We start from the raw sequence: 12,390 nt of genomic DNA, 5'->3' as shown, positions 1-12,390 counted from the left end.
ACAGTGAGGGTATAGTCTACAGCTAACAGATACAGTGAGGGTACAGCTACCAGATACAGTGAGGGTATAGCCTACAGCTAACAGATACAGTGAGGGTACAGCTACCAGATACAGTGAGGGTATAGTCTACAGCTAACAGATACAGTGAGGGTACAGCTACCAGATACAGTGAGGGTATAGCCTACAGCTAACAGATACAGTGAGGGTATAGTCTACAGCTAACAGATACAGTGAGGGTATAGTCTACAGCTACCAGATACAGTGAGGGTACAGCTACCAGATACAGTGAGGGTATAGTCTACAGCTACCAGATACAGTGAGGGTATAGTCTACAGCTACCAGATACAGTGAGGGTATAGCCTACAGCTACCAGATACAGTGAGAGTACAGCTACCAGATACAGTGAGGGTATAGTCTACAGCTAACAGATACAGTGAGGGTACAGCTACCAGATACAGTGAGGGTATAGCCTACAGCTAACAGATACAGTGAGGGTACAGCTACCAGATACAGTGAGGGTATAGTCTACAGCTAACAGATACAGTGAGGGTACAGCTAACAGATACAGTGAGGGTATAGCCTACAGCTAACAGATACAGATGAGTGGGGTATAGCCTACAGCTACCAGATACAGTGAGAGTACAGCTACCAGATACAGTGAGGGTATAGTCTACAGCTAACAGATACAGTGAGGGTACAGCTAACAGATACAGTAAGGGTATAGCCTACAGCTAACAGATACAGTGAGGGTACAGCTACCAGATACAGTGAGGGTATAGTCTACAGCTAACAGATACAGTGAGGGTACAGCTACCAGATACAGTGAGGGTATAGCCTACAGCTAACAGATACAGTGAGGGTACAGCTACCAGATACAGTGAGGGTATAGCCTACAGCTAACAGATACAGTGAGGGTACAGCTACCAGATACAGTGAGGGTATAGTCTACAGCTAACAGATACAGTGAGGGTATAGCCTACAGCTACCAGATACAGTGAGGGTATAGTCTACAGCTAACAGATACAGTGAGGGTACAGCTACCAGATACAGTGAGGGTATAGCCTACAGCTACCAGATACAGTGAGGGTACAGCTACCAGATACAGTGAGGGTATAGTCTACAGCTACCAGATACAGTGAGGGAGGGTACAGCTACCAGATACAGTGAGGGTATAGTCTACAGCTAACAGATACAGTGAGGGTATAGTCTGACAGCTACCAGATACAGTGAGGGTATAGCCTACAGCTACCAGATACAGTGAGGGTACAGCTACCAGATACAGTGAGGGTATAGCTACAGCTACCAGATACAGTGAGGGTATAGCTACAGCTACCAGATACAGTGAGGGTACAGCTACCAGATACAGTGAGGGTATAGCCTACAGCTACCAGATACAGTGAGGGTACAGCTACCAGATACAGTGAGGGTATAGCCTACAGCTACCAGATACAGTGAGGGTACAGCTACCAGATACAGTGAGGGTATAGTCTACAGCTAACAGATACAGTGAGGGTACAGCTACCAGATACAGTGAGGGTATAGCCTACAGCTAACAGATACAGTGAGGGTATAGTCTACAGCTACCAGATACAGTGAGGGTACAGCTACCAGATACAGTGAGGGTACAGCTACCAGATACAGTGAGGGTATAGTCTACAGCTACCAGATACAGTGAGGGTACAGCTACCAGATACAGTGAGGGTATAGCCTACAGCTAACAGATACAGTGAGGGTACAGCTACCAGATACAGTGAGGGTACAGCTACCAGATACAGTGAGGGTACAGCTACCAGATACAGTGAGGGTACAGCTAACAGATACAGTGAGGGTATAGCCTACAGCTACCAGATACAGTGAGAGTACAGCTACCAGATACAGTGAGGGTATAGTCTACAGCTAACAGATACAGTGAGGGTACAGCTAACAGATACAGTAAGGGTATAGCCTACAGCTAACAGATACAGTGAGGGTACAGCTACCAGATACAGTGAGGGTATAGCCTACAGCTAACAGATACAGTGAGGGTATAGCCTAGCTACCAGATACAGTGAGGGTATAGTCTACAGCTACCAGATACAGTGAGGGTACAGCTACCAGATACAGTGAGGGTATAGCCTACAGCTACCAGATACAGTGAGGGTATAGTCACAGCTACCAGATACAGTGAGGGTATAGCCTACAGCTACCAGATACAGTGAGGGTATAGATACAGTGAGGGTATAGTCTACAGCTACCAGATACAGTGAGGGTATAGTCTACAGCTACCAGATACAGTGAGGGTACAGCTACCAGATACAGTGAGAGGTATAGTACAGCTAACAGATACAGTAGTCTACAGCTACCAGATACAGTGAGGGTATAGTCTACAGCTAACAGATACAGTGAGGGTATAGCCTACAGCTACCAGATACAGTGAGGGTATAGCCTACAGCTACCAGATACAGTGAGGGTACAGCTACCAGATACAGTGAGGGTATAGTCTACAGCTACCAGATACAGTGAGGGTATAGCTACCAGATACAGTGAGGGTATAGTCTACAGATACAGTGAGGGTATAGCCTACAGCTAACAGATACAGTGAGGGTATAGCCTACAGCTAACAGATACAGTGAGGGTATAGCCTACAGCTACCAGATACAGTGAGGGTACAGCTAACAGATACAGTGAGGGTACTGCTACCAGATACAGTGAGGGTATAGTCTACAGCTACCAGATACAGTGAGGGTACAGCTAACAGATACAGTGAGGGTATAGCCTACAGCTACCAGATACAGTGAGGGCATAGCTACAGCTACCAGATACAGTGAGGGTATAGTCTACAGCTAACAGATACAGTGAGGGTACAGCTACCAGATACAGTGAGGGTATAGCCTACAGCTACCAGATACAGTGAGGGCTACAGCTACCAGATACAGTGAGGGTACAGTGAGGGTACAGCTACCAGATACAGTGAGGGTATAGTCTACAGCTACCAGATACAGTGAGGGTATAGCTACCAGCTGAGGGTATAGTCCAGCTACAGATACAGTGAGGGTACAGCTACCAGATACAGTGAGGGTATAGTCTACAGCTACCAGATACAGTGAGGGTACAGCTAACAGATACAGTGAGGGTACTGCTACCAGATACAGTGAGGGTATAGCCTACAGCTACCAGATACAGCGAGGGTATAGCTACCAGATACAGTGAGGGTATAGTCTACAGCTAACAGATACAGTGAGGGTATAGCTACCAGATACAGTGAGGGTATAGCCTACAGCTACCAGATACAGTGAGGGTATAGCAGCTACCAGATACAGTGAGGGTATAGTCTACAGCTAACAGATACAGTGAGGGTATAGCCTACAGCTAACAGATACAGTGAGTCTACAGCTACCAGATACAGTGAGGGTATAGCCTACAGCTAACAGATACAGTGAGGGTATAGTCTACAGCTACAGATACAGTGAGGGTATAGTCTACAGCTACCAGATACAGTGAGGGTATAGCCTACAGCTACCAGATACAGTGAGGGTATAGCCTACAGCTAACAGATACAGTGAGGGTATAGTCTACAGCTACCAGATACAGTGAGGGTACAGCTACCTACCAGATACAGTGAGGGTATAGTCTACAGCTAACAGATACAGTGAGGGTATAGCTACCAGATACAGTGAGGGTACAGCTACCAGATACAGTGAGGGTATAGTCTACAGCTACCAGATACAGTGAGGGTACAGCTACAGCTAACAGATACAGTGAGGGTATAGCTACAGCTACAGATACAGTGAGGGTACCAGATACAGTGAGGGTACAGCTACCAGATACAGTGAGGGTATAGTCTACAGCTACCAGATACAGTGAGGGTATAGCCTACAGCTACCAGATACAGTGAGGGTACAGCTACCAGATACAGTGAGGGTATAGTCTACAGCTAACAGATACAGTGAGGGTACAGCTACCAGATACAGTGAGGGTATAGTCTACAGCTACCAGATACAGTGAGGGTACAGCTACCAGATACAGTGAGGGTATAGCCTACAGCTAACAGATACAGTGAGGGTATAGTCTACAGCTACCAGATACAGTGATGTATAGTACAGCTACCAGATACAGTGAGGGTATAGCTACAGCAGATACAGTGAGGGTATAGTCTACAGCTACCAGATACAGTGAGGGTACAGCTACCAGATACAGTGAGGGTACAGCTAACAGATACAGTGAGGGTATAGCCTACAGCTACCAGATACAGTGAGGGTATAGTCTACAGCTACCAGATACAGTGAGGGTACAGCTAACAGATACAGTGAGGGTACTGCTACCAGATACAGTGAGGGTATAGCCTACAGCTACCAGATACAGCGAGGGTATAGCTACCAGATACAGTGAGGGTATAGTCTACAGATACAGTGAGGGTATAGCCTACAGCTAACAGATACAGTGAGGGTATAGCCTACAGCTAACAGATACAGTGAGGGTATAGCCTACAGCTAACAGATACAGTGAGGGTATAGTCTACAGCTACCAGATACAGTGAGGGTATAGTCTACAGCGACCAGATACAGTGAGGGTATAGCCTACAGCTACCAGATACAGTGAGGGTATAGCCTACAGCTAACAGATACAGTGAGGGTATAGTCTACAGCTACCAGATACAGTGAGGGTATAGCCTACAGCTACCAGATACAGTGAGGGTACAGCTAACAGATACAGTGAGGGTATAGTCTACAGCTACCAGATACAGTGAGGGTATAGCTACAGCTACCAGATACAGTGAGGGGTACAGCTACAGCAGATACAGTGAGGGTATAGCCTACAGCTACCAGATACAGTGAGGGCTACAGCTACCAGATACAGTGAGGGTATAGATACAGTGAGGGTACAGCTAACAGATACAGTGAGGGTACTGCTACCAGATACAGTGAGGGTATAGCCTACAGCTACCAGATACAGTGCTAGATACAGTGAGGGTATAGCTACAGATACAGTGAGGGTATAGTACAGCTACAGATACAGTGAGGGTATAGCCTACAGCTAACAGATACAGTGAGGCTACCAGATACAGTGAGGGTATAGCCTACAGCTAACAGATACAGTGAGGGTAGTATAGTCTACAGCTACCAGATACAGTGAGGGTATAGTCTACAGCGACCAGATACAGTGAGGGTATAGCCTACAGCTACCAGATACAGTGAGGGTATAGCCTACAGCTAACAGATACAGTGAGGGTATAGTCTACAGCTACCAGATACAGTGAGGGTACAGCTACCAGATACAGTGAGGGTATAGTCTACAGCTAACAGATACAGTGAGGGTATAGTCTACAGCTACCAGATACAGTGAGGGTATAGTCTACAGCTAACAGATACAGTGAGGGTACAGCTACCAGATACAGTGAGGGTATAGTCTACAGCTAACAGATACAGTGAGGGTATAGTCTACAGCTACCAGATACAGTGAGGGTACAGCTACCAGATACAGTGAGGGTATAGTCTACAGCTACCAGATACAGTGAGGGTATAGTCTACAGCTACCAGCTACAGTGAGGGTATAGTCTACAGCTAACAGATACAGTGAGGGTATAGCCTACATAATGAGATTATTATGGACAAAAAAAGCTGTTGTCTTTACGACAGCCAATCCATGATTGTGTCACCAGAATAACCTTACTGAGTGGCGCAGGGGTGTAAGGCACTGCATCTCAGTGCTAGTTGCATTACTACAGATCTCGGGCTGTATCACAACTGGCCGTGATCCTGGAGTCCCATAGGGCAGTGCACAATTGGCCCAGCGTCGTTAAGGGTTGTGGGAGGGTTTGGCTGGGGTAGGCCGTCATCGTAAATAAGAGCTTGTTGTTAACTGACTTGCCTAGTTAAATAAAGGTTCAATTCAAATACATTTGAAATAAGACCCCTGATATTAATTATAAAGGAGCATCTAGCTTCAAGCAACCACTTTCACCATCCTGTAAAGTTCATCGTAACGTATTTCATCTGGAGCCTAATAAACTGCATGCTTCTTGGCACATAAACTGCTTTGTTTCTACCTGTCTCTCTTTCTACCTCTCCCTCTCTCTCTACCCACAACCACCTGCTCCTCCTCTGTATTTTTCATCCTCTTCTCTCTCTTTCCTCCTTGTTACTCTGCCTTCATCTGTCACTTCCCCCACCTCCCTCTGTCTCCTTCATGTTCCAAGAATCTCATGAAAAGAAGTGACAAATTACTTCTCTCTCTCTCCAGATATGGGGCTTCTACAAACAGGGATACAAGTGTAAAGGTAAGAGTATCAATACATGTATCTAACTTGAATAGTTCAAATAGCCCCAACATGTCTATGAAATAAATAAATAAAATAATTCTGCCCCAACATGTCTATGAAATAAATAAATAAAATAAATCTGCCCCAATATGTCTATGAAATAAATAAATAAAATAATTCTGCCCCAACATGTCTATGAAATACATTTTTTATGAATTCTTCCGCACATGGCGCCATTGAATTACCAATTCCCTTTGTCATCATCGATTGCAAACAATCATCACTCAAACCCAAAGGTGGCTTTGAGCTTAATGTCAACGGCATGGCAACCATGGCAAATATATCAGAGTACATGACATTATCTGCTGACAGGGCTCCCTATGTCAACACGTGAACAGAGCACAAAGGATCATCATTAAATGTGTTGTCATTGGGAGCCCTGACTGAGGATAATGTAAGGTCGTCTGACCATGTGTTGACATTGGGAGCCCTGACTGAGGATAATGTAAGGTAGTCTGACCATGTGTTGTCATTGGGAGCCCTGAATGAGGATAATGTAAGGTAGTCTGACCATGTGTTGTCATTGGGAGCCCTGAATGAGGATAATGTAAGGTAGTCTGACCATGTGTAGTCATTGGGAGCCCTGACTGAGGATAATGTAAAGTAGTCTGACCATGTGTTGTCATTGGGAGCCCTGACTGAGGATAATGTAAAGTAGTCTGACCATGTGTTGTCATTGGGAGCCCTGAATGAGGATAATGTAAAGTAGTCTGACCATGTGTTGTCATTGGGAGCCCTGAATGAGGATAATGTAAGGTAGTCTGACCATGTGTTGTCATTGGGAGCCCTGACTGAGGATAATGTAAGGTCGTCTGACCATGTGTTGTCATTGGGAGCCCTGAATGAGGATAATGTAAAGTAGTCTGACCATGTGTTGACATTGGGAGCCCTGAATGAGGATAATGTAAAGTAGTCTGACCATGTGTTGACATTGGGATGAGTCACATGGCAGACTTCCATTAGCTCCAACTCTCCTTTAAGCGTACACCTGCACTCTCTCTGTACTACACTCAGTAGACTGTGTCTGTCTGTCTGTCTCTCCCAAATGGAACCCTATTCCCTATGTAGTGTACTATTTTTATCCCGAGCACTATGGGCCCTGGTCAAAAGTTGTGCACTTCTTAGGGAATAGGGTGCTATTTAGGGTGCTGGGTGTGAGTCCAGTTGTGAGTGTACCAGGCTGCTCTACTCTGCTGAGGGCCTTGTGTGGAATTCAATGAGAAGTCCCAGCCATTCATTTCCATTACCATCGTTGGCCCCAGTCACCGAGTGGGGGAGGCGGTGGCAGCGGATAATTGAAATGAATTGGCGCAGAACAGTAATGATGAGTGTCTGACGTGTGTGTGTGTGTGTGTGTGTGTGTGTGTGACAGAGAGAGAGTGTGTGGAGTCTCGATCAGTCTGGATGGTATATGGGAGAGAATACATTTTGTTAAAACTAACTTTCGCTGATGCTGACGTTTTACTGAGCGTGTGTGTAAATTAATGAGTATAGGTGTGTGTAAATGAATGAGTATAGGTGTGTGTGTATATCTAGGTATGTGTTTCATTACTCTGAATTTCTCTCACTGACCCCCTGGACATCCCTGCTCCCCCTTTTCTCCCTGCTCCTAGAGGGTCCTTTGTTGCCAGCTGTTGTCAGGGTCTGTCTGGCTGTGTGTGTGTGTGTATCTGCACTGCGTGTAAGCGCACCTACCTCTCACCACTCACTCTTCCCTTTGCCCCAATGATTCTATTTGCACCCCTCCCTCTATATCCAACTTTCCCTCTCTCTCTCCTTCTCAACCTTGCATACTTCATCTAACGCTCCACCCCTTACTCCCCATCTCATCCTGCATTCTTCCCTCATTCCCTATCTTCCTTCTCACCCTTACTCTCTACCTATCTCCTCCTCTTTCTCTGCTCATCTCTCACCCTCTTCCTCTTTCTCTCCCTCTCTATCCCCTCCTCTTTCTCTACCCATCCCCCCCTACTCACTCCCTCCGTCTCTCCCTCCCTTCCTCGGACAGCGTGTGGAATTAATTGTCACAAGGCGTGTCGAGGTCGTCTGGCTGTGGAGTGTCGTAAACGGACCAAGAGCATCAGCCATGAGCATGCCCCCTCCCTTCAGGCTCGCTCCTACAGCTTCCCGCCCCTGGCCAACACCCCACCAAGCCTACAGAACACAGGTGAGAGACCCCCTCCCTTCAGGCTCGCTCCTACAGCTTCCCGCCCCTGGCCAACACCCCACCAAGCCTACAGAACACAGGTGAGAGACCCCCTCCCTTCAGGCTCGCTCCTACAGCTTCCCGCCCCTGGCCAACACCACACCAAGCCTACAGAACACAGGTGAGAGACCCCCTCCAACCCCCAATCTGGTTTCACTAATACAATGGCCATATCTGACCACGATTCTTCAGATTTGGTGTCACTCAAAAACAGGTCCACCGGGAATGTGCCTGGCACAAATGCCTAGTAAATCAGGTCCAAAATCTGATTTGAAAACGGGTCCACCATTAGCATGTAGTTGAAATGAATGATTGGGTCATTGTTAGTTTTGTTCGAGGATCCCTTTCACTCATTTTACCATGCTCACTATTCAAAGTGTGTGTAATGTTTCTCCCCAAATAGTTGAGACACACAAAGACATTTGGGGCATTCTTACCAGCCTGTGATTTGCAATGTAAATGTGACACAAATCACAGCAATGTAATGAGCGGAGGAATCATACATCAATCAATCAAATGTATTTATAAAGCTCTTCTTACATCAGCTGATGCCACAAAGTGCTGTACAGAAACTCAGCCTCAAACCCCAAACAGCAAGCAATGCAGGTGTAGAAGCACGGTGGCTAGGAAAAACTCCCTAGAAAGGCCAAAACCTAGGAAGATACCGAGAGAGGAAACAGATTCTGAGGAGTGGCCAGTCCTCTTCTGGCTGTGTCGGGTGGAGATTATAACAGAACATGGCCAAATGTTCAAATGTTCATAAATGACTAGCATGGTCAAATAATAATAATCACCATGGTTGTAGAGGGTGACACAGGTCAGCACCTCGGGAGTAAAATGTCAGTTTGCTTTTCATAGCCGATCATTCAGAGTATCTCTACCGCTCCTGATGTCTCTAGAGAGTTGAAAACAGCATGTCTGGGACAGGTAGCACATCTGGTGAACAGGTCAGGGTTCCATAGCCGCAGGCAGAACAGTTGAAACTGGAGCAGCAGCACGGCCAGGTGGAGTGGGGACAGCAAGGATTCATCAAGCTAGGTAGTCCTGAGGAATGGTCCTAGGGCTCAGGTCCACAGAGAGAGAGAGAAAGAAAGAAAGAAAGAGAAAGAAAGAGAGAGAATTAGAGAGAGCATACTTAAATTCACACAGGACACCGGATAACAGACTGACCCTAGCCCCATGACACAAACTACTGCAGCATAAATAATACATCCAGGCACAATTAAGCCGCTGGGAATGGACGGTTCCCTCTGTATAGCGCTGTGTTATAGAATTATATTGTTTTAGAGTTGTATGCCGTTCAACAATGCCCTTGTCTAATGGGGAGAGTATGCAATGATGTTCATGGGTGGACGAGACAGTAGACAGTAGTAACCATGGTCACTGAACTCTTCTGTGTCTGTCTGTCTCTCTCTTTCTCTCTCTCTCCTCTGTTGCTCGCTCTCGCTCTCAGTGATTGTAGAGGAAGATCTCCAGGCAGTGGAGGAAGGTGTGTTTGATGTCCATCTATAACCAGATGATAACCAATAGGCAGGCCTGGCCTGATATGTCCCTTCAGGTAAAATGCATTCTGTAGCTACTATAATAGCTACACGAGCCAATGACTGAAGTAGCCTAATGTGATTTCAATGAACAATCAATTCACGTATTCAAGTACCGGTAGTCAGATTAATGAATGACTTCTCTTTTTATAACTTTCCTAGAAGTCCTACGTACTCTGGCATTCATACAGCCAAACACTGCCAGGAGGAAACAACAGTGGTCGGGAGCCAGAAGCCTGCTGGGGTCTGCTCAGCAGGGTACAACGTTACATAAAGCAGATATAAATGTATCATCAAGTACAGATTATGATTGTTTGTCGTCTAAAAGAGGGAATCGTTTCAGCTCTATCCATTCCATTTCTATCTGCAACATTCAGACTGCCATTAGGTAGAACAGATATGATTGTCTGTCGTCTAAAAGAGGGAATCGTTTCAGCTCTATCCATTCCATTTCTATCTGCAACATTCAGACTGCCATTAGGTAGAACAGATATGATTGTCTGTCGTCTAAAAGAGGGAATCGTTTCAGCTCTATCCATTCCATTTCTATCTGCAACATTCAGACTGCCATTAGGTAGAACAGATATGATTGTCTGTCGTCTAAAAGAGGGAATCGTTTCAGCTCTATCCATTCCATTTCTATCTGCAACATTCAGACTGCCATTAGGTAGAACAGATATGATTGTCTGTCATTCCATTTCCATTCCATTTCTATCTGCAACATTCAGACTGCCATTAGGTAGAACAGATATGATTGTCGGTTGTGTAGAAGAGAGAACATTGTCCACTTTATTCAAGGCATGTCACTCACACACAGAGCGAGAGAGAGATGCCGCCACATAGTGGAAAAATACTGCAAATGCAAACCTTACATTTACTCAAGATTTCAACTCCCTCAATATAAGTGAATTTGTACAAAATGTCTTTCTGTGTTAAATCTATATTTTAAAATGTGGATGTAAGCCCATGTTTTCATATCTCTTACCTAGTTTACCTAACACTGAATATAGAAAATAAAATCACATTGTGTTTAGTGTGATGTTATTACCTTCGAGTCTAAGTGGTATGTTTTAGCTATGCATTTAGCTATATGTTGTTATTATTATGTCTATATTAATAACCTAAACGATGTCTCTCCAAAATATAAGAGGTGCTGTTATTGCCAAGATAGAATCCATAGGCCACATGCCACCTGGACTTCCAACTGCTTTCTCTGGGGAGAAAAGCTTCGCTTTGTCTGAGTAGCTTGTTTCTTTGTAAATGTAATGCGAGAAACTTTATAAAACACACGGTATGTTCGATGTCCGAGATGAAACGTTTCGGCTCCAGAACGACTGCTGCTTTCGTGGATTGGTTATCAAACCGCTATCTAGCACAACAACAGCAACTCAAATGGACTGTGGAACGTACATCCTGCATTTGAATAGCATTTGAATGCTGTTGTGCTTTTGTCCTCCTGTTTACCTGAATATCAATGCTTTTCCTATGGTAATTTGACTGTGGTGTGTATGCACGGTATACTGTTGTAATACTGTTATGTTTCAGTGCACCCACACACGACCTTTCCTCTCAGTAACTTTCAGTGTAGCTTGAAACGGTGAATGTTATATATTGTCCTGAGAATTGACATCTATTTTAACGTCTATTTTAATACGAGACATGTAAGTCCATTGTCTTATCAAGCATGCTTCAAGGGGATCCACATTTGCCAAAATGTCTGTTAAGTGTATTTTTAATGTCGCACGTATATATATATATATTTTTTCATTTTTTTAATGGCAACATGAAATCCTGTAGGCGAGAGATTCTCCTCAACGTATTAGTTTTGGGGTCTGTATCCTCTGAGGGATAGTCCCACAATGTTAGCTGTTTGTGTATCTTTGAAGGAATTGCTTCCTCTGGCTTTCATTAATACAGTACAGTATATCCTGCTTCTTTACTTATGTCCAAAACTACACTGCCAGCCCTACCATGGCAGTTTCCCCTCTGGACAAGGGTATCATTTGTTACAGTAAGGGAACTAATGCTTTCATCTGATGTCATGTTGGTAACTCTGTTGGCATGTCTCTGCTGTTTCTCAGTGTTAAATGCAGAATGCATCACTCTCTGCTATTTGTTTTAAGAAGGATGCACAACATGATAGGACTAATAGCACAGCAACCCAGTGACGCGCCGTGTGTGTTTGTGACTCTTACCGAATCCATTCCCGCCACACATTCCTTGTCTAAAGTTTATATCCGACCCACTTTCCCTGCCATCGTGTATTGGAATTCTTAACCAGCCGGCCATGTGCTCTGTTATTACCAAAGAAACAAAGGGCTCTATTCAATCCGTATTACAGAAGT

General features: G+C 44.9%; 1 protein-coding gene across 4 annotated transcripts in view; it reads left to right on the top strand.

The window, feature by feature from the left end:
• The window catches only part of LOC112214780 (RAS guanyl-releasing protein 2), a 63,839-nt gene extending 52,747 nt beyond the window's left edge, over positions 1–11,092 (top strand). For 2 of the 4 annotated variants that reach the window (XM_024373793.2, XM_024373794.2), the window contains exons 14-17: positions 6,220–6,256; positions 8,307–8,465; positions 9,958–10,062; positions 10,208–10,721. In XM_024373793.2, the coding sequence (XP_024229561.1) occupies positions 6,220–6,256; positions 8,307–8,465; positions 9,958–10,016 (255 nt within the window). In that variant the 3' untranslated portion in view covers positions 10,017–10,062; positions 10,208–10,721. Of the gene's footprint in view, positions 1–6,219; positions 6,257–8,306; positions 8,466–8,487; positions 8,546–9,957; positions 10,063–10,207; positions 10,722–10,784 lie in introns of those variants that run through there. The other 2 variants (XR_006078950.1, XM_042298403.1) reach the window with 2 other exon arrangements.
• Positions 11,093–12,390: the final 1,298 nt, after the last annotated feature.

The sequence above is a fragment of the Oncorhynchus tshawytscha genome, linkage group LG15, assembly GCF_018296145.1.
Source record: "Oncorhynchus tshawytscha isolate Ot180627B linkage group LG15, Otsh_v2.0, whole genome shotgun sequence".
Taxonomy (NCBI): Eukaryota; Metazoa; Chordata; class Actinopteri; order Salmoniformes; family Salmonidae; genus Oncorhynchus; species Oncorhynchus tshawytscha.
The sequence above is the reverse complement of the archived record's forward strand: the minus strand, read 5'-3'. Positions and strand labels throughout refer to the sequence as shown.